The following is a 26497-nucleotide window of genomic DNA, read 5'->3' as shown; positions in this document are numbered from 1 at the left end:
CACTGAATAGAATAAAGGATGGGTAGTCGACAAAATGAAGGGAAAAAAACTTCAAACCATCAAGTGAAATAGAATATAATGCTGTAAATGTGGGTAGAGAAGCCCTGTCGGGTGCTTTCGATTTGCACCTTGTTGAAGATTTTGACAGCACTTCCCAGTGAAATGATCTTGATATGCTGCCATTTCAGTCTGTGCTGAACACAGCCAATTTAAACTGTTGGAATTTCTTGACATTCCTGCCTTGGCATTGCTGAGTCAGCACCTTGTTGCTCCAGCAGCTTAATTAAATTTGCCAGTTTGTGCCACCAGGACAGACGCGTTCCCAGATTCAGAGAGACGGCTGCGAAGCGGTATTGTTAAGAACTAGGGACATGATACCGTTAGGTCTGAATACCTCTCAAGACATTTTATATTGAGAAATCAATTTGCTGAGTACTTTTCTCTCAAGATCAGCAGTTAAGGTTCATTTTGTTGGCCTAAAATACACTTTTTTTCTAATGGTTATTGGAGAAAGCTTCTCTCCCTTACTTGTTTTCAGAACCAAACTGTAGTGACTTTCCAGCTATTCTCAGGACTCTTGCCCCAATCATCAGTATTATTATAACAGGCATCGCAGTTTTCTCTACCGAATGTCCAGCATCAGTTCCCTTTGGGGAAGTGGAGCTTTAATTTTTACTTTCAAGTGTAGGCTGACTCTTTCCCGAAGTCTTGGTTACGCAACATGGAAATCAAGGTTGGTAATGGGAAGCAGCATGGTGTAGTGGATAGATCACCAACTTGTACTTCCCAAGCGCTTAGTACAGTGCTCTGCTAGTAAGCGCTCAGTAAATACAATTGAATGAATCACCGACCTGGGAGCCAGAAGGTCATGGGTTCTAATCCCAGCTCTGCCACATGTCTGCTGTGTGGCCTTGGGTAAGTCACTTCACTTCTCTGTGCCTCAGTTACCTCATCTGTAAAATGGGGATTAAGGCTGTGAGCCCCATGCGGGACAGGGATTGTGTCCAACCTAATTTGCTTGTATTCATTCAATTCATTCAGTTGTATTTATTGAGCACTTACTGTGTGCAGAGCACTGTACTAAGCGCTTGGAAAGTACAGTATAGCAATAAAGAGCCCACAATGGGCTCACAGTCTAGTATCCACTCCAGTGCATAGTACAGTGCCTGTCACATAGTAAGCGCTTAACAAATACCCTAATTATTAGTTGTTATTAATTGCACACCTGTACACACAGCTAGAGGATGTAAGATAAGAAAGTGGTAAAGACAGAAACACCCTTGATAAGTGAAATCATTCCTCAACAGTAAAATAAAGAATAAGGTCTGCGTCTGCTTTGCCTCAGCTAGGAGGTAAATTTGCAATGTGATGATGACCTGCTTATCGTGGAGTAACAGCAAAAAGCAGGTGGCAACTGCAAAAAGCAGGTTAATCGCGATGCATTCTGCCTGCTGATTGGAAATCAAGAAATTCTAAGACCGTCAGGCCCAATTTTCACAAATAGTAATTTTCAGGTGAAAGACAAGTACTTGTAAAGTTGCTTTAATTTTTTTTTTCTTTCAGACAAGTAGGAGAAAATGTAGAAGCACCAGCAAACCCTGTGGAAAACGAACCAACCACTAGTGCTCCAGCAGCAGCTCAAGCCAAGGTGGAAATTAAGAACACAAAAGAGAGTATTCCTCTTCCACAACCCAGAATTCCTTATCCTTATTTCTCCTGTTTGACTGAAGGAGAGCAGAAGACTTATGTATATTTACTGAACAAATATTCAAAAAAGCCTGGTTCCTATGAAGCCGCTACATCAAATAAGAGAGAATATTTCCAATACTTGGTATGTTCCTCTCCCACTTTTTCATGTGAAAAATGCAAACAGAGTTGAAAGAGAGGATGGAAATGGAACAGAAGTGAGGATCTACCTTTTTAGGGAAGAAGGGAGAGGCTAGACAGAACCAAGTCATCCTGACTCTCTCCTTTTTCCCTTCCCACCCTCTCCCAGGCCCAAAGCACTTATGTATATATGTATATATCTATTCTATTTATTTATATACTGTTTATTCATATTGATGCCTGTGTACTTGTATTGATGTCTGTCTCCCCCCCACCATAGACTGTGAGCCTATTGTGGGCAGGGATTGTCTCTCTTTATTGCTGTATTGCACTTAGTACAGTGCTGTGCACACAGTAAGCACTCAATAAATACGATTGATTGAATTCATGAATGATTGAATGGATAAAGGCTAGGAGGATATTTAGATAGGGAAGGGTGTGATCTTGGGCAAGTCACTTCTCTGTGCCTCAGTTTCCTCATCTCTCAAATGGGGATTAAGACTGTGAGCCCCGTGTGGGACACGGACTGTGTCCAACCTGATTAGCCTAGTATGCCTGGAACATAGAAAGTGCTTATCAAATACCATTTTAAAAAATTAGCAACCTTGTTCCTGGCAACCCCCAAATTTTTCATGGAAATAGATCGCCGGATCATTGGCAGTTAGAAGGATTGAGTTGAGGGGACTGGGGATTTTAGGAGGCAGTTGAGGCCCTAGAACAGATTATTAGGGCTGTGGCAAAGTCATCTGTGTGGGAAATCTATCATCATGCCAGGTAAAGGGCTAAGTTATAAGAGTGGAAATTTATACCGGATGGTTCAAGTTCTTGACTTCTTGTACGCGAACGAACAGAACAAAGGAGGTGGATGCAGGGGAATCAGCAGCAGGTGATGGAGTGGTAGTGGTGCGGTGGTGTTGAGGTTGTATTAGCAGGGCCCATGGTCAGAGTGTGGTTCTTGAAACATTCATTCATTTAGGCATATTTATTGAGCACTTACTGTGTGCAGAGCACTGTACTACTACTACTAATAATAACAATGATGATGGCATTTATTAAGCGCTTACTATGTGCAAAGCACTGTTCTAAGCGCTGGGGTGGATACACGGTGATCAGGTTGTCCCACATGGGGCTCACAGTCTTAATCCCCATTTGACAGATGAGGTAACTGAGGCTCAGAGAAGTTAAGTGACTTGCCCAAGGTCACACAGCAGACGTGGTGGAGCCAGGATTTGAACCCATGACCTCTGACTCCAAAGCCCAGGCTCTTTTCCACTGAGCCACACTACTAATTGCTTGGGAGAGTACAATACAACAAGCAGCATCGTGTGGTGGATAGAGCAAGGGCCCGGGCGTCCAAAGGTCATAGGTTCTAATCCCAGCTCCACCCCAAGTCTGCTGAGTGATTTTGGGAAGGTCACTTCACTTCCCAGCGCTTAAAACAGTGCTTTGCACATAGTAAGCACTTAATAAATGCCATCATTATTATTATTATTCTCTGGGCCTCAGTTACCTCACCTGTAAAATGGGGATCGAGACTGTGAGCCCCACCTGGGACACGGACTGTGTCCAACCTGATTACCTTTTGTCCTCCCTTGTGCTTAGTGCAGTGCCTGGTACATAGTAAGTGCTTAACAAATACCATAATTATCCTCTCCCCTCTAGACTGTGAGCTCATTGTGGACAGAGATTGTTTCTCTTTATTGCTATATTGTGCTTTTCAAGTGCTCAGTACAGTGCTCTGCACACAGTAAAAACACTCAGTGCACTTAAATGAATGAATGAACAACAAGCAGCGTGGCTCAGTGGAAAGAGCATGGGCTTTGGAGTCAGAGGTCATGGGTTCAAATCAATCAATCAATCAATCAATTGTATTTATTGAGCACTTACTGTGTGCAGAGCACTGTACTAAGCGCTTGGGAAGTACAAGTTGGCAACATATAGAGACAGGCCCTACCCAACGGTGGGCTCACAGTCTAAAAGGGGGAGACAGAGAACAAAACCAAACATATTAACAAAATAAAATAAATAGAATAGATAGCTACAAGTAAAATAAATAAATAAATAGAATAATAAATATGTACAAACATATATACATATATACAGGTGCTGTGGGGAAGGGAAGGAGGTAAGACAGGGGGATGGAAAGGGGGACGCGGGGGACAGGAAGGAGGGGGCTCAGTCTGGGAAGGCCTCCGCCAATTGCCAGCTGTATGACCTTGGGCAAGTCACTTAACTTCTCTGTTCCTCTGTTACCTCATCTGTAAAATGGGGATTAAGACTGTGAGTCCCCTGTGGGGCAATCTGATCATCTTGTAACCTCTCCAGCGCTTAGAACAGTGCTTTGCCCATAGTAAGCACTTAATAAATGCTATCATTATTATTAATATTCCCTGCCCACGGGGATCTTACAGTGTGGGGCGACTGCTGGAGGGGTTGGGGGGACGGGTAGGCCTGTGGTTGGTAAGGAGCAAGCGACGGCCAGCAGGCTCAGCCAGGGTGGGCTGGCTGCTGTAGAAATTGGGTTTTAGGGTTGAAGGCAACAGAGTTGGAGATTCCGGTATACCCGCACAACATGAGTTCCTTCTCAACATGAAGTTGAGTTATTAGTGGTATTTACTAAGTGCTTACTGTGTGCAGAACACTGTACTAAGCACTTGGGAGGGTACAATAATGCCGTGAATCAACCAGTGGCATTTAATCATTGCTCACTGTGAGCAGAACACTCTACTGAGCATTAGCATGGTGACAGAACTGGGCCGCACGTCTTCTTCCGGGCCATTCGGGCACGGGGTAGACATTCAATCAATCAATCAGTCAATCAATTGTATTTATTGAGCGCTTACTGTGTGCAGAGCACTGTACTAAGTGCTTGGGAAGTACAATTTGGCAACATATAGAGACAGTCCCTACCCAATAGTGGGCTCACAGTCTAAAAGGGGGAGACAGAGAACAAAACCAAACCTACTAACAAAATAAAATAAATAGAATAGATATGTACAAGTAAAATAAATAGATAAATAGAGTAATAAATATGTACAAACATATATACATATATACAGGTGCTGTGGGGAAGGGAAAGAGGTAAGATGGGGGGGATGGAGAGGGAGACGAGGGGGAGAGGAAGGAAGGGGCTCAGTCTGGGGAGGCCTCCTGGAGGAGGTGAGCTCTCAGTAGGGCCTTGAAGGGAGGAAGAGAGCTAGCTTGGCGGATGGGCAGAGGGAGGGCATTCCAGGCCCGGGGGAGGACGTGGGCCGGGGGTCGATGGCGGGACAGGCGAGAACGAGGTACGGTGAGGAGATTAGCGGCGGAGGAGCGGAGGGTGCGGGCTGGGCTGGAGAAGGAGAGAAGGGAGGTGAGGTAGGAGGGGGCGAGGGGATGGACAGCCTTGAAGCCCAGGGTGAGGAGTTTCTGCCTGATGTGCAGATTGATTGGTAGCCACTGGAGATGTCGTGATGGCAGGCAGCTTGATGATGGGGTCCAAGGACGTATTTGCAACTTGGCAAGTTCATTCATTCAGTCGTATTTATTGAACGCTTACTGCGTGCAGAGCACTGTACTAAGCGCTCGGGAAGTACAAATCGCCAACGTATAGAGACGGTCCCTACCCAACAACGGGCTCACAGTCTAGAAGGGGGAGACGGACAAAAAACAAACAAACAAGTAGACAGGTGTCAATACCAACAGAATAAATAGAATTATAGCTATATACACATCATTAATAAAATAGAGTAAGAAATATGTACAAATATACACAAGTGCTGTGGGGAGGGGAAGGGAGAAGGGCAGAGGGAGGGGGGTGAGGAGGGGATGGGGAGGAGGAGAGGAAAAAGGAAAAGGCCTTGTGGTGATTTCTGTTTACTCCCTGCTCTGGTGGAAAGATGGAGCATTCAAAGTCACCCTAGTGAGGGTTGGAATTGGCTTTATTTTTGTTTTTCTCCTATCCTGAAATATTGCTGTGAAGCAGCCAAAGCCCTGAGATTATAACACAATGTGCAATTCTGATTGTGTTTTAGCGAGCATACTTTTCATCGGATACACTCCACCAGGAATGTTTTATTTTTTGACTTAAAGCCTGATTTACTCAAATCCCCCTAAACAAAGATTATTTCTTTTCAAAATATGATCTTAAGCCTTAACCTTCGAGAAGCAGCGTGGCTCAGTGGAAAGACTACAGGCTTGGGAGCCAGCGGTCATGGGTTCTAATCCCAGCTCCTCCTCTTGTCAGCTGTGTGACCTTGGGCAAGTCACTTAACTTCTCTGGGCCTCAGTTACCTTATCTGTAAAATTGGGATTAAGACTGTGAGCCCCACGTGGGACAACCTGATCACCTTGTATTCCCCCCCACAGTGCTTAGAACAGTGCTTCACACATAGTAAGTGCTTTACAAATGCCATCGTCATTATTAATAACACACATAGCAAAGGCTTAGTGTTCTGTTCCTTTCATCTCACCTGTCCTCTAAATTGATTTTTTTTTTCCGGTGTCACTACCCCAGTAGGTGCAATCCTCCTTTTTTTCAAGTTCGAGCATTCATTTTTAGCTCTACCTCCTTTTCTCTGATTAGCTTCTGGTTGCATCACACTGATCATTCCCCAGCAAATTCTCAAACTTAATAGGTGTATTGTGGTCACAGTGCTTGGCACATAGAAAGCACTTAACAAATTCCATCATTATTATCATTATTATTATTACCTATCCAGTTCGCCATTATTGATTTAAATGATTTAGTGCCATCTGCAATTTCTCCTGGCATTGCATGAGTCTCCTTGCATGAGTCATTGGTATATATTGGGCACTTACTGGGTGCAGAGCAGTGTACTAAGCATGCCTTCATTAGTCAAGCAGTTCTGAGACCCTTATAGTTTTTTGTTTTTATAATAATAATAATGATGGCATTTATTAGGCGCTTACTATGTGCAAAGCATTGTTCTAAGTGCTAGGGAGGTTACAAGGTGATCAGTTTGTCCCACGGGGGGCTCCCAGTCTTCATCCCCGTTTTCCAGATGAGGTCACTGAGGCCCAGAGAAGTGAAGTGACTTGCCCGAAGTCACACAGCTGACAGTTGGCGGAGCCGGGATTTGAACTCATGACCTCTGACTCCAAAGCCCGGGCTCTTTCCACTGAGCCACGCTGCTTCTCTAATGGTAATTACAGTACTTGTTCAGTACTTGCTATGTGCCAGGCACTGTTCTAAGTGCTAGGGTAGATACAAGGTAATCAAAACAATCTTTTAGACTGTGAGCCCACTGGTGGGTAGGGACTGTCTCTATATGTTGCCAACTTGGACTTCCCAAGCGCTTAGTACAGTGCTCTGCACACAGTAAGCGCTCAATAAATACGATTGATGATGATGATGATGAAAACAGATACAATCCATGTCCCACCTGAGGTTCCCAGTCTTAATCCCCATTTTACAGATGAGATAACTGAGGCGAAGTGAAGTGACTTACCGAGGTCACACAGCAGACGAGTGGCAGAGCCGGGACTAGAACCCAGGCCCTTCTGACGCCCAGGCCTGTGCTCTATCCACTAGGCAACACTGCTAAGTAATAAGATTTGTTGAGACTCCAATGGTACAGTGAGTTCGGTGAGTATAAAACAAGCAAATGGCTTATGCCCAGACTCCAGGAGCTTATATACCTACGGTGGTAAATTATATCCTCTTGACCTTTGTTCTGGGCTCTGAATCTCTGTTTGTCCAACAGAATTATTATCTCTAAAGTGGATTCTAGATTCCGAGTTTTCAGTCCTCGTATTCTTAGAATAACCGTAATAGCTCTTCAAGTTACAGAGGTCAATTCACTAAATTACACCCGGATCATGGCCAGCATTAATTCCATTTCCTTTCCAAATCCGGAGTTCTTCCTCTTATGTTTCAGACTATGAAAGAGCGCGTGAGCGGTGAGGTTGCAGAGTTTTTGAAGTTTCTACAGAATGCTGCAAAGAACTGTGCTCAGGATTATGATACACTCTCTGAGGATGGCATTCTCTACACTGAGGTAGAGTTTGTGGGAAACATCTCTATGCGGGCCAACCCCATCTTTTCAAAATTAAACATTGAAACACTAATAATAAAGCAATCAACAGATGGTTTAGAATTTGTGGGGAAATGTTAATATTTAGAAATTGGGATTTAAGGCCTTATTATCATATGATGCCTTGAAACTTGAATACTTAAGGCCTTCACGTGGTAGAAGAAGCTGGATTGTTGTCTGTCTCCCCCTTCTAGACTGTGAGCCCGTTGTTGGGCAAGGATCGTCTCTATCTGTTGCTGAATTGTACTCTCCAAGCGCTTAGTACAGTGCTCTATACCCAGTAAGTGCGCAATAATTATGATTGAATGAGTGAATGATTGAAGTGCATTATAAATTAGCAATGGGAAATATAATTTGTGAACTGACTTCTTGCTCTTGGGATATTCACGACTGAAGTTGATGCATTTTGAAAATTCTAAAAAAGTCACTACTGGACAAAGGAAGTTGACGTTGACTGCCTTTTCTACAGCAATATTGATGTCTATATGATAATTTGTAGTATCCGCCAGGTTGTTTTAAGCTTTTGGAATTGATGAGCACCAGGTAAGATAATGTTTCTAAGTGCTTTCTGTATGCAGGGAATATTACTAAACCCTGGGAAAGTCTTCACAGTTGGAAATAGGGAGTGTTTGTTGGCATTTTGCTGGGTTTAAAAACTACAATGTCAATAATATGAATAGAGGTAGAATGCCAAAAAACTGAAGTTTTATTTCTGCTTATAATAATAATAATAATGTTGGTATTTGTTAAGCGCTTACTATGTGCCAAGCACTCTTCTAAGCGCTCCAAGAAATGTTCCATTGTTCCTGCTCTGTCCCAGCGAGGTCATTGCAGCCAGAAGTACCGCCTGGGCAGGAGGTAAGAGAAGACGGGTTCGGGCACACGGTCCTGGGAGTTAGGTAATGGAGAGAGCGAATGTAGACAACAAGATGATTGGGGATCTCAGACTTGCTGTGTGGCCAGCTCCGAGTGGGTGGTGGGGCTGATTTGATGGACTCGATGTGTTTTTAGACTGTGAGCCCACTGTTGGGTAGGGACTGTCTCTATATGTTGCCAACTTGTACTTCCCAAGCTCTTAGTACAGTGCTCTGCACACAGTAAGCGCGCAATAAATACGATTGATTGGAGTAGATACAAGGTGATCAGGTTGTCCCACATGGGCCTTACAGTCTTAATCCCCATTTTACAGATGAGGCCCAGAGAAGTGAAGTGACTTGCCCAAGGTCACACAGCCGACAAGCGGCAGAGTTGGGATTAGAATCCACGACCTCTGACTCCCAAGCCCCGGCTCTTTCCACTAAGCCACGCTGCTTCTCATGACCCTCCAATTCAGAAAAGTTTTACGTGATCATGTGTTTCTGGTCAACCTGGTGTCCCTGCCACTCTCCATCCTCTTCCCTCACTAATCTATCCTCCACATCGATGCAATCAATCAATCAATCATATTTATTGAGCGCTTACTGTGTGCAGAGCACTGGACTAAGCGCTTGGGAAGTACAAGTTGGCAACATATAGAGACGGTCCCTACCCAACAGTGGGCTCACAGTCTAGAAGGGGGAGACAGATTAAAAAAACCAAACATATTACCAAAATAAAATAAATTGAATAGATATGCACAAGTAAAATAAATAAACTGAATGAATGAACTTCAGGGTGTAAACCATCCCCTTGCTGTTTTCCGCCCAACAATTCTTATGTTCTATCCTGGACCGGACCGGAGGAACGGTCTTCTCAGGAGTAAGACATGGCAGGGAACATATCTGCTAATTCTTTTGTTGTAGAAGTAGTAATAATAATAATAAAATAATAACATAATATAATAATATAATATTATATATTATATAATATAATAATAATAATGGTATCTGTTGATGCAAGGATTACTGGGCAAACATCACCCCTCCTCATAACCCTCCCACCTGCTCTCCTTGTCCCTCTGCATCGAGGAAAAAATTCCTCACAACTGGCCTCAAGGTACTGCCCCCAATCATCCCACCTTACACATCTGTGTTCTCCACCTGCTCTCCTCATTCCACCCAAGCCAACCTCCTAGTTATACCTCACTCTCCACTCTCCCGCCTCCATTCCCTCACACACACCATTTCATCCACCCCTGATCACACCCCTCCTCTTATTCCGGTTCCTCCTCTGATCCCACCTCCTCCTTCATAATAATAATAATAATAATAATAATGGCATTTATTAAGCGCTTACTATGTGCAAAACACTGTTCTAAGCGCTGACCTTCTCTGATGAATTCCCAACATCCCAAATCGTTTCAGCGCTTGGGTAGCGACTCAGGCTCATCCTCAGCACTTAAATGTACGTGTTTTCTCAATTATGTATTCAGTTACTTATTTTGATGGCTCCGTTTGTAATTTATGTCTGCCCATTAGAGTGTAAGCTTCTTGGGAGATCAATCAATCAATCAATCGTATTTATTGAGCGCTTACTGTGTGCAGAGCACTGTACTAAGCTCTTGGGAAGTACAAGTTGGCAACATATAGAGACAGTCCCTACCCAACAGTGGGCTCACAGTCTAAATGGGGGAGACAGAGAACAAAACCAAACATACTAACAAAATAAAATAAATAATGTATTTATTTATTTATAAATTATGTATTTATAAATTATGTATTCAGTTACTTATTTTGATGGCTCCATTTGTAATTTATGTGCATCTGCCCGTTAGAGTGTAAGCTTCTTCGTAGATCAATCAATCATATTTATTGAGCACTTACTGTGTGCAGAGCACTGTACTAAGCGCTTGGGAAGTACAAGCTGGCAACATATACAGTCCCTACCCAACAGTGGGCTCACAGTCTAAAAGGGGGAGACAGAGAACAAAACCAAACATACTAACAAAATAAAATAAATAATGTATTTATTAATTTATAAATTATGTATTTATATGTATTTATAAATTATGTATTCAGTTACTTATTTTGATGGCTCCATTTGTAATTTATGTGCGTCTGCCCATTAGAGTGTAAGCTTCTTGGTAGATCAATCAATCAATCAATCAATTGTATTGAGCGCTTACTGTGTGCAGAGCACTGTACTAAGCGCTTGGGAAGTACAAGTTGGCAACATATAGAGACAGTCCCTACCCAACAGTGGGCTCACAGTCTAAAAGGGGGAGACAGAGAACAAAACCAAACATACTAACAAAATAAAATAAATAATGTATTTATTAATTTATAAATTATGTATTTATATGTATTTATAAATTATGTATTCAGTTACTTATTTTGATGGCTCCATTTGTAATTTATGTGCATCTGCCCATTAGAGTGTAAGCTTCTTGGTAGATCAATCAATCAATCAATCAATTGTATTGAGCGCTTACTGTGTGCAGAGCACTGTACTAAGCGCTTGGGAAGTACAAGTTGGCAACATATAGAGACAGTCCCTACCCAACAGTGGGCTCACAGTCTAAAAGGGGGAGACAGAGAACAAAACCAAACATACTAACAAAATAAAATAAATAATGTATTTATTTATAAATTATGTATTTATATGTATTTATAAATTATGTATTCAGTTACTTATTTTGATGGCTCCATTTGTAATGTATGTATGTCTACCCATTAGAGTGTAAGTTTCTTGGTAGATCAATCAATCAATCAATCGTATTTATTGAGCGCTTACTGTGTGCAGAGCACTGTACTAAGCGCTTGGGAAGTACAAGCTGGCAACGTATAGAGACAGTCCCTACCCAACAGTGGGCTCACAGTCTACAAGGGGGAGACACAGAACAAAACCAAACATACTAACAAAATAAAATAAATAGAATAGATATGTACAAGTAGATAGGGACTGTACCCCTTGTTTTATGCTTTACCAATCCCTTAGTGACAATACATTGTACCCAATTAATGCTCAATTAATATTTCTAGTATAGCAAAGGGCAACTTTAATGAAACAGTTTTATGAAAATGATTGTGTGCATTCCTCGGACACTCTTCTTCTCCAATACTAGCCACAGTGTGGGAATAGAGTCTCCTATGCCTCTCAGAATGGTCTCTGGCTCGGGAAGGAACATGGCATAGTGGATAGAGCACAGGCCTGGGATTTGGAAAGTCATGGGTTCTAATCCTGCCTCTGCCACATGTCTGCTGTGTGACCTGGGGCAAGTCACTTGACTTCTCTGTGCCTCAGTTACCTCATCTGGAAAATGGGGATTGAGACTGTGAGCGCCCCGTAGGACAACCCGATCACCCTGTAACCTCCCCAGCACTTAGAACAATGCTTTGCACATAGTAAGCGCTTAATAAATGCCATCATTAGTATTATTATTCCCTGGGCCGCAGTTGAGACAGGGATTGAGACTGTGAGCCCCAAGTGGGTCAGGGACTGTGTCCAACCCGATATGCTTGTATCCTCCCCAGCACTTAGTATACTGCCTGGCACATAGTAAGCACTGAACAAATACCATAATTATTATTATTATATTATTATGATCACGTGCAAAGCTTTCTTGGCTAAATAATTATATACAGCTAGAGCATTGTGACTGGTTGCTACTGTGCAATCTAAGAGGATCGCTCAGTCAATTATAGCATTTATTGAGCTCCTACTATGGACAGAATACTGTACTAAGTGCTTGAGAGAGGACAGTCAAGGTAGTCAAAGGACCTAGGTTCTAATTGTGGCTCGACCACTTGTCTGTTGTGTGACCTTGAGCAAACCACTTCATTTCTTGATGCCTCAGTTTCCTCATCTTGCAAAGTGGGGATTCATTCATTCAGTCAGTCATATTTATTGAGCACTTATTTTGTGCAAAGCACTGTCCTAAGTACTTGGGAGAGTATAATATAACAATAAACAGGTATATTCCCTGCCCACAACAAGCTTACAATCTAGAGGGGAAGGCGGATATTAATATGAATCATGTACTTTGATAGTATAGGTTTTATACAAGATAATTTTATTCCTGAATTAAACAATATTTTTTACTAATTCAAAATGATTTCATAATTTTCCAGTTGGGTTAATATTTATTTTATAATTGAGGGGAGAGCAATTTGCCTGTAGCTTCATTTTTTTAGTTCTCTTCATGTAGTCCCTGTATTTGCTGATGTAGCCAATTGGTGTGAGTGATATTGATGTAAATGCCAATTTGGTGTCTTTGAAGTGTTCTGGAATCTTCCTTGATAAGTGTATTGTACTACACTTCTGGTATTTTCTTCTCTATAAAATGTTTTTTGTTTGTAGCGGTAAGAAATCACACTTGCAATGTTTTGTGTTTTATCATTTTCAGAAATAGATATGTATTTAAACCGTTCATTTTTTTTGGAAATGTCTTATTTTAGTTTTAGTGAAAATTAATTTTAAGGTAAAATATACTGGCAAAAAATTTGGATAAATCCACTAGAAATCAACTTAACATGTACTTTATTTCGATCAGGCCTAAGAATGATCACACAAGTAGAATTTTTTTAGCACTTGTGAAGAGTACTGTGTGAATTTATTTTTCCCTCAGCATTTTTTAAGGGTTTGCATTGAACAAGTAAAAAAATACCCGGAGTGCTACGTACTTCATGATACCACTAGCCTAATGGGAGGGAAGTTTGGCATGGAAATGGCATTAAAGCTAGAAAAAAATCTACTCATGTTGGTAATGTATATTTTAAATATATTTAAATTTGATAAAGTGTTAATATGTCCTTCATTTACGTACCTTGTCCATACAATGCCATGTTTGTTTTCTCTTAAGTACTGGTTTGTGGTCTTATTTTATTTAAATACAGTAGGCCCCACTGTAACATAGGTCCTGAATCTTCAAAGTAGTTTGGGTTTCCATCTACATCTGCCAAATGAGGGAAAGGGGGTTTGGAATCAAATCCAGCTCCAGCTGTCTTTCTTTATTTCCAAGAACAGACTGTTGGTGAAAGTTCCTAACATCCTATTTTGAGTTTAAGGTATTGGCAATTTTTTTTTTTTACAAAGGTGAGTGTCCATGTTCCCCCTTTCAACCCCCAGGTTGTTTAATAAGAACTGTGGAGAGCAGTTTCAAAACTCCCCAGCCAAAGAAGTCCCAGCTGCGAAACCTCAAAGGAAATACAGCAAGCTCTAGGGAGTAATAATAATAATAATAATAATAATGGCATTTGTTAACTGTTTACTATGTGCAAAGCACTGTTCTAAGCGCTGGGGAGGGGAAACAAGGTAATGAGGTTGTCCCATGTGGGGCTCACAGTCTTAATCCCCATTTTACAGATGAGGTAACTGAGGCTCAGAGAAGTTAAGTGACTTACCCAAGGTCACACAGCAAACATGTGGCGGAGCCGGGATTCGAACCTATGATCTCTGACTCCAAAGCCCGGGCTCTTTCCACTGAGCCGCGCTAGAGTTCTTCAGACTAAACCCAGCTTTGCAGTTTACTTGTGGACTGTGGAGATCATCATCAATCGTATTTATTGAGCGCTTACTATGTGCAGAGCACTGTACTAAGCGCTTGGGAAGTACAAATTGGCAACATATAGAGACAGTCCCTACCCAACAGTGGGATCACAGTCTAAAAACACATCGAGTCCATCAAATCATGGAGATGTGGAGATGTCCTTCATCCTTTGTTGCTGAAGAAATGACCAGGAGGATGGTGGTCTAGGGATGTGCAAAGTGCTAATGCATGGCGCGGGACACTTCGTGTGGAAGTAGAGCAATGATTGTAGCCCGAGAGAGTAATTAAGTTGATGTTGCTGCAGTTGGTTCATGAAACTTTTTTTCCCCCACAAGGAACAGTGTTTAAAAATGAGGGGTTGATTCCTAAACCAAGGTCAAGTACTCTGTTTCTACCAAAATGCCCCAGACAATATCCTCAATTAATCGTAGTTGAGTACATTGGTGTATTTTATATTGTAAATAGCAGTCATTGGCATAGAAATCAAATAGATAATTCAAGTTAAAAAAACAGTACATGAAAAAACCCAGTCCAGTACCTTGTGAGAAGCAGCGTGGCTCAGAGGAAAGAGCCCGGGCTTTGGAGTCAGGGGTCATGGGTTCAAATCCCGGCTCCGCCAACGGTCAGCTGTGTGACTTTGGGCAAGTCACTTCACTTCTCTGGGCCTCAGTTACCTCATCTGTAAAATGGGGATTAAAACTGTCAGCCCCCCTTGGGACAACCTGATTGCCTTGTTACCTCCCCAGCGCTTAGAACAGTGCTTTGCACATAGTAAGCGCTTAACAAATATCATCATTATTATTATTATTGTAGCTGTGCCTTACCACCACCTACAAATGGTCTAAAACCAATTAAGAACCCTTTATTTTGTATATATTTTTACATTTGATTTGGCTTGATAAGAGCTTAGTACAATTCTCCGCATGCAGCAAGAACTCAAATGTTAGTGGTGGGTTGATGGGACAGTAGAGACGAACAGGAAGGAGAGAAAGTAATCAGTTGGTAGTATTTAATGCTTACTGTGTACAGAGTACTTTGTCTAAGCCCTTGGAAGAGTACAGTAAATGAGTACACAACATCCTTGCCCTCTGGGTTCTTCCAGTCGAGCGAGGGAAACACTCACTAAAATATATTACAGGGAGGAGGAAGAAGGAATAGAGGATGTATATGCAGCTACTGTCATTTCTCTACTCCTTCACACCCAGGCCCTGTCTTAGCAGTCACGTAGGGGACAGTAAGTAGAGAGTAAGTAAGAGAAGCAGCGTGGCTCAGTGGAAAGAGCCCGGGCTTGGGAATCAGGGGTCATGGGTTCTAATCCCGGCTCTGCCACGAGTCAGCTGGGTGACTTTGGGCAAGTCACTTCACTTCTCTGGGCCTCAGTGACCTCATCTGGAAAATGGGGATGAAGACTGTGAGCCCCACGTGGGACAACCTGATCACTTTGTATCTTCCCCAGCGCTTAGAGCAGTGCTTGGCACATAGTAAGTGCTTAACAAATGCCAAAATTATTATTATTACTAAGTAGGATCAACATAATTTGTACTTCCCAAGAGCTTAGTACAGTGCTCTGCACACAGTAAGCGCTCAATAAATACGATTGATGATGATGATTAAGCAGAGATGCCTGGGATGGTGACAGGAAATCAGCCTAAAGAAAGAGAAAGAGAGCAGGAATACTGGGAGGATAAAGTGGGCAGGATCCTGTAATATGTTCTTTATGATGCTAATAATAATAATTACAGTATTTAAGTGCTTACTATGTGCCAAGCACTGTTCTAAGCACTAGAGTAGTTACAAGGTAATCAGGTTGGACACAGTCCCTGTCCCACATGGGGCTCACAGTCTCAATTCCCATTTTACAGAGGAAGTAACAGGCACAAAGAAATGAAGTGCATTACCGAGTAATGTGAGCGCCCAAGGTCACACAACAGAAAAGTGGCAAAGCCGGGATTAGAACCCACAACCTCTGACCCCCAAGCCCGTACTCTCACCATTAGGCCATGCTGCTTCTCATAATGCCACAAGAACAAATCTTTTCTCGTAAATCTGAAACACGGTGCTAATTCACGGGTACTGTGAGTTGATGATTGCCTATCTGCAGAACCGTTACTCAGAAGGTACAGTGTAAGTTCCTTGCTGCTTAAACATTATTGGTAAAGTTTAATTTTCTAAAATGAAAAAGATAAAATTTTCCAAGATGAGAAAATATTCCTCTAACACTTAAAGTAATGAAAAATATTAATTTTCCTTTTATTATTTAGGGAAATGCAAAATTTGTTAAAGTATCTTTCCCTGCTATGCCTGCTGATCTCCCTGTCGATTATAAAAGTATAACAACTATGGTTACACCAGAACAGCGAGCTGCAGCACTGCATGATGTGAGTAATTTTTATTATGTTGAATCTATAAAAAGAATGTTTTAAGGGATCTACATGTATGATGGAAACCTCACTTTCTGGATAGCAGGTGAGTAACCAGTTGATCTTTTTAGCGTATCTTTCAGGTTATGATTCTATGAAATACATTAAGCGCTTAGTACAGTGCTCTGCACACAGTAAGCGCTCAATAAATACGATTGATTGACCATTCAGTTGCTATGCATTTTCTGTTTTTTTATTTTTTCATTCAGGAACCTTCAGTGCTAGGTCAAATAGCTGTCTGTACTGGTTGTTTTTCCACTACTAACACATCACGTTTCAGGCATTAATATATTGTTTCGTGTTTCAATCAATGGTATTGATTGAAATAAATACACGGGCTTTGAAGTCAGAGGTCATGGATTCAAATTCCAGCTCCACCAATTGTCAGCTGTGTGACTTTGGGCAAGTCCCTTAACTTCTCTTGCCTCAGTTACCTCATCTGTGAAATGGGGATGAAGACTGTGAGCCCCCCGTGGGACAACCTGATCACCTTGTTACCTCCCCAGCACTTGGAACAGTGCTTTGCACATAGTAAGCACCCAGCATACTATAGTAAGCACCCAGACTGAGCCCCCTTTTTCCTCTCCCTCGCCCCATCCCCCCCACCCTACCTCCTTCCCGTCCCCACACCACCTGTATATATGTTTGTACAGATTTATTACTCTATTTATTTTACTTGTACATATTTACTATTCTATTTATTTTGTCAATGATGTGCATCTAGCTTTACCTGTATTTATTCTGGTGACTTGACACCTGACCACATGTTTTGTTTTGTTGTCTGTCTCCCCCTTCTAGACTGTGAGCCCATTGTTCGGTAGGGACCGTCTCTATATGTTGCCAACTTGTACTTCCCAAGCGCTTAGTACAGTGCTCTGCACACAGTAAGCGCTCAATAAATACGATTGAATGAATGAATGAATGAATAAATGCCATCATTATTATTTATTGAGTGCTTACTGTATACAGAGCAGTGTTCCAGGGGTTTGGGAGAGTACAAAAAAAAAAATAGAGTTGGTAGGAATGCTCCCTAGCCTCAAGGGTCTTAGAGTCCAGTGGGGGAGACAGACTTGAAAATAAATTTCAGATGTGGGAAATGACAAAAAATAAGGGTGTATAGCCAAGGGCTGAGGGGCTGGGATGAGTATCAGAGTATTTAAGAGGTACACGACTAAGTATATAGGTGATACAGAAGAGAGAGCTAATGGACGGGGAAATGAGCAGTTAGGCTGGTATAGTCTTCTCTTTAACCATTACTGATTTTTACCAGTTCAGGATAAAAAAAAAAAAAAAACTATCAGAATTGATTTTTACTGAGGCAGAACAGTTTAGTGGTTAGATTTTAACTTTGATGATTTCTACTGAAATTCCTTTTGACCTGACTTACTTGGATTTGTTCCCCAACATTAAACATTGCTATCTCCTCCCATTCGATGACATCCACATTTCCACATTTCGTAGCGACCTCTAGCTAAGAAAGCCGATGTTATCTCCCTGCAGCAGTTATTTTGAATTTTCATCACGCTGCTACAATCCCACGCAAGCCAAACAAAATGGGGAAGCAGGAAAAAGCAAGGCTCGTTGTCTAATTTTCATTAGGTCCTCGCTCCCTAGGCTGGGTATGTGAAAGTGCTTGTTTTCTACATGGCCTAGTGGATAGAGTCTTTTACACTGTGAGCCCACTATTGGGTAGGGACTGTCTCTATATGTTGCCAACTTGTACTTCCCAAGCGCTTAGTACAGTGCTGTGCACACAGTAAGCGCTCAATAAATATGATTGATTGATTGATAGAGGATGGCCCTGGGAGTCAAAAGATCATGGGTTCTAAATCCAATTCCCCCACTTGTCTACTGTGTGACCTTAGGCAAATCACTTCACATCTCTGTGCCTCTGTTACCTCATCTGTAAAATGGGGATTGAGGCTGTGAGTCCCTTGTGGAACAGAGACTGTGTCCAACCCGATTTGCTTATATTCACTAGTCTGTTCTTCTAGACTGTGACCCCATTGTTGGATAGGGACTGTCTCTATATGTTGCCGACTTGTACTTCCCAAGCACTTAGTACAGTGCCCTGCACACAGTAGGTGCTCAATAAATACGATTGAATGAATGAATGAATTCACCTCAGTGCTTAGAACAGTGCATGGTGTAAAGTAAACGCTTAACAAGTACCATGGTTATTATTTTTGTATAGCATATGGAATATTTTAGGGGGGGGAACAAATTCATTATCACTAAGTATCTAGAACTGCCCATTTACTGCATTGTGGTAAGTGGGTATAAAGCAGTTTTGTTAGGTATTTTATAGTAATAGTATTTTTTTAAATGCTTAGCATGTGCAGAGCACTGTAATAAGCACTGGAAGGGAATATACGTAAGAGTTAGACGTGGTTCCTCTCCCTTGGGAGGCTCACAATTTGATTTTGGTTTTTAAGCTATGGTATTTCAAATACATCTGAAATACATCTTTTGTTCAACACATGATTTGTAATTTTATACTTGGTTTTAAGAATTGAACTATAGGGTTTATACCCTCACCAGAACCACTCGTTCTTGAATTATTTCTCAAACCGAAGTTAGTATTTTATAGTCATATAGCATATTTTAAACAGTGTGAAGTACTTTATATTCATTAGCACAAATTTATTAAAAGAAAAATGTAGAGGAGAATAGAATTAACAATGTTATCTGCTAAATTTAGGTATGATTATTCAGTTAGCATGGAGGACTTACTGGGAATCACATGCCAAAGGCCAGCTATATTTTGAATGTAGTTATTTTAATCTTGGTATCTTCATATTCTAAACGTATCACACAGTTCATAGCATTTTCACCTTCCTCCTTAAGGCCTTAAGCGTTCCTGCCAAAATATTTATTGAACTCCAATAAGGTAGGTATTTAAACACTGACCTGTTATAACAATAATATTGATAATAATAGTGGCATTTGTTAAATTCATTCATTCAATCATATTTATTGAGCACTTACTGTGTGCAGAGCATTGTACTAAGCGCTTGGGAAGTACACGTTGGCAATATATAGAGACGGTCCCTACCCAACAGCGGGCTCACAGTCTAGAAGGGGGAGACAGAGAACAAAACAAAACATATTAACAAAATAAAATAAAAAGAATAAATATTTACAATTAAAATAAATAAAGTAATAAATACATACAAACATATATACAGGTGCTGTAGGGAAGGGAAGGAGGTAAGGCGGGGGGAATCGAGAGGGGGAGGAGGGGGAGTCAATCAAGCAATCGTATTTATTGAGGGCTTACTGTGTGCAGAGCACTGTACTATGCGCTTGGGAAGTACAAGTTGTCAACATATAGAGACGGTCCCTACCCAACAGTGGGCTCACAGTCTAGAAGGGGGAGACAGAGAACAAAACAAAACATATTAACAAAATAGAATAAATTAATAGTAGTAGTAGGAGTAAGCAGCGTGGCTCAGTGGAAAGAGTATGGGCTTTGGAGTTAGAGGCCATGGGTTTTTGGGCAAGTCACTTCACTTCTCTGTTCCTCAATTCCCTCATCTGAAAATGGGGATTAAGTCTGTGAGCCCCCCGTGGGACAACCTGATCACCTTATAACCTCCCCAGCGCTTTGAACAGGGCTTTGCACATAGTAAGCGCTTAACAAATGCCATCATTATTATTCATTCATTCATTCATATTTATTGAGCACTTACTGTGTGCAGAGCACTGGACTAAGTGCTTGGAAAGTACACGTTGGCAACATATAGAGACGGTCCTTACCCAACAGTGGGCTCACAGTCTAGAAGGGGGAGACAGAAAACAAAACAAAACATATTAACAAAATAAAATAAATGGAATAAATATGTACAAGTAAAATAAATAAATAAATACGTACAAACATATATACATATATACAGGTGCTGTGGGGAAGGGAAGGAGGTAAAGCGGGAGGGATGCTTACTATGTGCCCAGCACTGTACTAAGAACTGGGGTAGGTACAAAATCATCTGATCCCACATGGGGCTCACAGACTAAGTAAGAGGAACAACCGGGATTGAATCGGAATAATACTGTATGTGACCTATAAATAATTGCCACACTTTTGGATCTCCAATGAGCGTAGAAAATAATTTAATTTTCCATTTGTGTCTCAGTTCCTTTTTCCAGGGTTCAACTTTAATTAATGTGTTTTTAAATCACTTACTATGTGCAGAAACACCGTGTCACATACTTTCATTCATTCAGTCAAATTTATCGAGTGCTTACTGTGTGCAGAGCACGGTACTAAGTGCTTGGGAGAGTACAGTATAACAATAAGCAGATACATTCCCTGCCCAAAATGAGCTTACAGTCTAGAGGGGAGGACAAATATTAATATGCTGGTATACCTATGGTCCTATGCTCTCTTCCAGTAGGCTGCAGAGAATCAGGCCCTGCCTTTGTTTGGCTGGTGGCCTCTCCTATCTAAAACAGTTGAATTAGGCTGCCTTAAATTTAGAGGTAGCTAATACATGCCAGCATTGTCATTGCATTTTATTGTTTATCTTTGTGGACGAAATATGCAGTAGTAAATTGTAAATGAGATCTGTATTGTATTTCAGGATATTAGTAAAGATCCAAATGCAGAAAAGCTTGCTTTGAAATATCACCCTCACGTGGCTCTAAATCGTCGGTCATTGTTTACCTTGTTGAATAATCATGGACCAGATTACAAGGAACAGTGGGAAATACCGGTGTGTGTTAAAATGGCACCTATTACAGGTTTGTATTGCTACAAAACAAATTTTTGGCCAGAGACACGAGAGATCTTCTCTAAAGCATGTCTGATATCCTTTCATAACTCTTTTTTCACAATGCGACGATGTTTATTTTTAATGCCTGTCTCCCCTTCTAATCTGTATACCAACTCTGTAGAAACTTCCCCAAGCACTTAATACAGTGTTCTGCACACAGGAATGCTCAAATACCATGGATTGATCGATATAACAATCTTTACTGTAAAAGGAATCTATGAAGTACTTATGGATAGAATTGAAAGGAGGAGCTCATTATTTGCAGAATCCCTCCTGTGAGGATTTCAGTAAAAAACCAGTATCCCACAGAATTTTTTCTAAAGGGTGTGTACGTTCAACAAACCAAATGTACGACAAAATGTTTGCGAACACCTCCTAAGGCTAAATCCAATTGAACAGAGTGTCTATCTCAAGTTTGTATTTCTGTGGTATGTAGGAGGAAATTATATAGCGAATTTAATGAAAACAGGAAGAAGAGTTAAATCTTTATTCTGTAGTCAAGTGGCCAGTCTCCAGGGCACAGAGACGGATGCCAAGCCCCGATCCTACTGCCCATCCCTGCCCCTCTGGGGATATTGGAAAGATACTGATGATACTGAGAGGTCATCAGGGCTTAGATGTACCTTGCAGGGAAGATGATCTGGCAATACCTTACCATGGACGGGAAGGATATTGGAAAGATACTGATGATACTGAGAGGTCATCAGGGCTTAGATGTACCTTGCAGGGAAGATGATCTGGCAATACCTTACCATGGACGGGAAGGTTGGTTCAGCCTCCTAAGTGGTCTGACACGTAAGTCAGTTGTATGTTTTGAGCACTTACTGTGTGCAGAGAACTGTACTAAGTGCTTTGGAGACTACAATATAACAGGCACATTCCCTGCCCGCAACGAGCTTAAAGTCTAGAGGGGGAGGCCTAGTCTCATGTAGAGGCATAAGTCCTAATGCCTGCAGTCAGATCACGTGTTCTGTGCCAGGCAGCAAAAAGTGATTTGTTTTTTTCATCAGGCGACTAACTTCATTTAGCTTAGTTAACTTAGTAAGGATTTTGTTGACACTCTAAATAGTTTACTGAGCTTTCCAGACCCTTTTTCTGTGCTAAATGCAAAATTGAAAGTTGGCTAAGATTTTTCTATCTTGGCTGTCTTTCAAATCCCTCAGCAAGATGCCTGGAAACTTTGGCTGGCTGATGCTATTCATTTTTTTCTGTTAAAAAATAGGAGTGGTGCATGTATTTTATTTAGCGTCATTATTCTACTATTAAAGGTGTTCATTCATTCATTCAATCGTATTTATTGAGCGCTTACTGTGTGCAGAGCACTGTACTAAGCGCTTGGGAAGTACAAGTTGGCAACATATAGAGACGGTCCCTACCCAACAGTGGGCTCACAGTCTAGAAGGGGGAGACAGAGAACAAAACAAAACATACTAACAAAATAAAATAAATAGAATAAATATGCACAAATAAAATAAATAAATAAATAGAGTAATAAATACATGCAAACATATATACATATATACAGGTGCTGTGGGGGGGGGAAGGAGGTAAGGCAGGGGTGTTAGTAGGCAATTATTTAGAAGTTGCCCGAAAATACAAATATTTCATTTCATATGGCTCAGGAACAAAGAACTGATTTCATTTTCTCACAAAAACCATTGCAAATCTCAATTCATTTGGAACTGCTAAAGTTCGCTGTCTTTTCCCAAGGAGAAAAACATCACGGAGTCGTTCTGATAATTTTCTAGAACATATTCCATTACATCTCTGAGAATACAAACTGCTCGAAATTCTGAAATTAACATTGAGTTTGGACCAGGAGTTCATACATAGTAATTCATGAAATGAAGTGTCCTCCGTGCTGGTTAAAATGTTTATATGTGTAAACTTAGTAAAGGTGATGTTTATTGTTGGTATTCTGCAGTTGTCCAACTAGAAAGACATTTGTAGAAAATGAGTTACTTCATGGTAATTTTGTGTATTTGATCCTTTTTTCTTCAATGAAAAGTACAGTTTTGCTGGGTTTTTTATATATATTAAATGCATTATGTTTGAAGGAGCCAATTTTTCTTCAGGTCAATTGTGGGCGGGGAATGTGTGTACCAACTCTATAGTACTGTATTCATTCTCCCAAGCTCTTATTACAGTGTTCTGCGCACAGTACATGCTCAAATACCATTGCTGCTAGTGATTGATGATGGGAAAATAAAACTTTACTTTTCTTGTCCTAATTTCATTGTCATAATTTAAAAATATTTTATAGTAAAAATATTAAGGTCGTTATCTTATTTTTTTCATCTTTCTTTATAGGTTCCAAGTTAGTTAAAGTTGTTTACGTAGACTCCCCACTTCCGAGAAAGGAGATGACAGTGAGGGAGAAAAACCAAATTTTCCATGAAATTCCTTTGGAATTTTTGATGTCCAAAAAGTCATTTATTCCCGTCTCTGCCGTCTTAATGGACAAACCTGAAGAAAACCCATTCCTGGTGAATGTATGCAAAGCTTACTTTGTAGGGCAAGAATTTCTGCATAGATGTATCATGCATTTTATGAACTTCATATAATTTCCTCTCACCATTTTTGAATTTGATCAGTTTTCTTCATATTGCATCTCATAATGTTTTTCTGCCGATGACTTTTTAAAGAATTGTTGGCTTCTCACTGCTAATGTGGCCTAGAGTACAGGCCTGGGAATTGGAAGGATCTGGGTTCTAATCCCAGCTCCGACACTTGTCTGCTGTGTGACCTTGGGCAAGTTACTTCATTCATTCATTCATTCATTCAGTTGTGTTTATTGAGTGCTTACTGTGCAAAGCACTGTACTAAATGCTTGGGAGAATACAATTCAACAACAAACAGACATAGTCCCTGCCCATAATGAGCTCATAGTCTAGAGGACTGTGATATAAATAAATATAAATAATATAAATATAAATTAATATAAATAAATGAATGCTACAAATATATGCATATGTGCCGTGGGGAAGGGAGGGAGAATGAATAAAGAGAGCACGTCAGGGTGATGCAGAAGGGAGAAGAAGAGAGGAAGTCAGGGGAGACTTCTTGGAGGAGCTGTGTCTACAATAAGGCTTTGAAGTAGGGGAGGGGAATTATCTGTCTGATATGAGGAGGGAGGGTGTTCCTGGCCAGAGGTGGGATGCGGTGAGATAGACGAGATCGAGGTACAGTGAGAAGGTTAGCATTAGAGGAATGAAGTGAGTGGGCTGGGCTGTAGTAGGAGAGTAGTGAGGTGAGGTAGGAGCGGGCAAGGTGATTAAGTGCTCTAAAGCCAATGGCGAGGAGTCTTTGTTTAAATCAGAGGTGGATGGTCAACCACTGGAGTTTCTTGAAGAGTGGGAAAACGTGGTCTGAACGTTTTTGAAGGAAAATTATCCAGGCAGCAGAGTGGAGGATGGACTGGAGTGGGGAGAAACAGAAGGCTGGGAGGTCAGCAAGGAAGCTGATTCAGTAGTCAAGGCAGGATAGGAAAAGTGCTTGCATTAATACGGTAGCAGATTGAATGGAGAGGAAGAGGCGGATTTTAGCAGTGTTGGGAAGGTAGAACTGACAGGATTTAGTGATGGCTTGAATATGTGGGTTGTATGAAAAAGAGGTGTCATTTCACTTTTCTGTCCTCATTTAACTCATCTGTAAAATGGGAATTGACTGTGAGCCCCATGTGGGACATGGACTGTGTCCAACCTCATTACTTTGTATGCACCCCTTTGCTTAGAACAGTGCCTGGCACGTGGTAAGTGCCTAACAAATGCCATTAAGAAAAAAATATGGGTTTTTTTGTACATAAGAATTTGTGAGTAAAGGGAAAACATATTTTGCCTGTCGTGAATCATTTCAATAGTCTATTTGGGTGGATTTCAGCATTCATTCTTTTTGCATTCTGTGAAGCACAGGCTTATACTTAGGATCTCTTGTTCATTTTTCTGTATAAAGATGTCTTGTGATGATAGTCGATCCCGAAGTGTTGAGACTTCTGTCCTCGGGGATTTGGGCTTTGATGATGATGTCACAGAATTGGAAACGTTTGGAGTAACAGCAGTCAAACCTTCAAAGACCTCTAACGTGACAAGTCCTCCCACTAGGCCTGTAAATCCTCCTGAGATTCTGTTGGACAAGTTGAAAGTGGAGAAACAGCTGGTGGCCAGTATAACCAGCAGTGCAGAAAAAACTAAAAGCCAAGAGGACCATGCATTTTCAAAATGCAGTTATGTACCAGGTTATAACCGAGCTCCGTTTCCATTGCACAGTGAGGAATTAATGAGGTCCGAATCTGATGATGCCTCTTCATTTAAATGCTTTGAATCTGATGAAAATGAATCTGATGAAGAAAGTGGTGTGGTTATAATTGAAGGCAGTAACGCAAAACTAAACTCCTTGGGAAAAATATATAACCCTAAGAAAGGAACCAGTGTTTCGGAAACTGATGAGATTCAGAACTCGCCTCCTGACGATAGTAGTGATACTGATGAAGAACGTTTAATTATTGATGAAGAATGTAAAAATCATGATCCTTGCAAGGTGCCTAACGCGTCTCCTAATTCAAATCCCACACCGGATTCACACAAGTCGTCATCGTCGTCTCCTGGGAAAGCTTCATTAGAAAGTGTGGCTGGTACTGCCTGCTCGGAACAGAAGAAGTGTGTCTCAAAAAAAGTGGTCAAAAGATTATATAAAGAATGTGATCCAGTTGGTCAGATTTTGAAAATGCAGACTGAACTCTTAAAACCACCTTTCAAAAAAGTTGCCGAGCAGAACTTAATGAATTTCGATAATCCTAAACAGCCTGTGGCTCCTTCGGTTTCAGAACAGCCAGATCTTGGTGCCAGTACCACCAGTTTTCCTAAGCCTAGAAGGACTTCAGTATTTCAGGAAGAGAAGGAACGTATGTACCTGTTTAATATAATTAAGTGTATTCCCAAAAGGAATTTTATGATGCCTAAACCTTACATTTACAATTATTTTTGTTACTTCTGGTGATTTAGCGGAGAGCTTGTCATGTGGATGGCATGTACAGTGTTC

The 26497-nt window shown here is 41.1% G+C and overlaps 1 protein-coding gene across 4 annotated transcripts in view; it reads left to right on the top strand.

The window, feature by feature from the left end:
- Positions 1 to 26497, top strand: part of ICE2 (interactor of little elongation complex ELL subunit 2) — a 62150-nt gene that overhangs the window by 11275 nt on the left and 24378 nt on the right. For 3 of the 4 annotated variants that reach the window (XM_038746995.1, XM_038746992.1, XM_038746994.1), the window contains 7 exons: positions 1564 to 1831; positions 7707 to 7826; positions 13348 to 13482; positions 16530 to 16646; positions 21269 to 21428; positions 23771 to 23952; positions 25412 to 26360. In XM_038746995.1, the coding sequence (XP_038602923.1) occupies positions 7710 to 7826; positions 13348 to 13482; positions 16530 to 16646; positions 21269 to 21428; positions 23771 to 23952; positions 25412 to 26360 (1660 nt within the window). In that variant the 5' untranslated portion in view covers positions 1564 to 1831; positions 7707 to 7709. The remainder of the gene's footprint in view (positions 1 to 1563; positions 1832 to 7706; positions 7827 to 13347; positions 13483 to 16529; positions 16647 to 21268; positions 21429 to 23770; positions 23953 to 25411; positions 26361 to 26497) is intronic. The other variant, XM_038746993.1, reaches the window with a different exon arrangement.

Source organism: Tachyglossus aculeatus, chromosome 5, assembly GCF_015852505.1.
Source record: "Tachyglossus aculeatus isolate mTacAcu1 chromosome 5, mTacAcu1.pri, whole genome shotgun sequence".
In the NCBI taxonomy this organism is placed as follows: Eukaryota; Metazoa; Chordata; class Mammalia; order Monotremata; family Tachyglossidae; genus Tachyglossus; species Tachyglossus aculeatus.
Note: the sequence above shows the minus strand (reverse complement) of the source record. Positions and strands in the feature narration are given on the sequence as shown.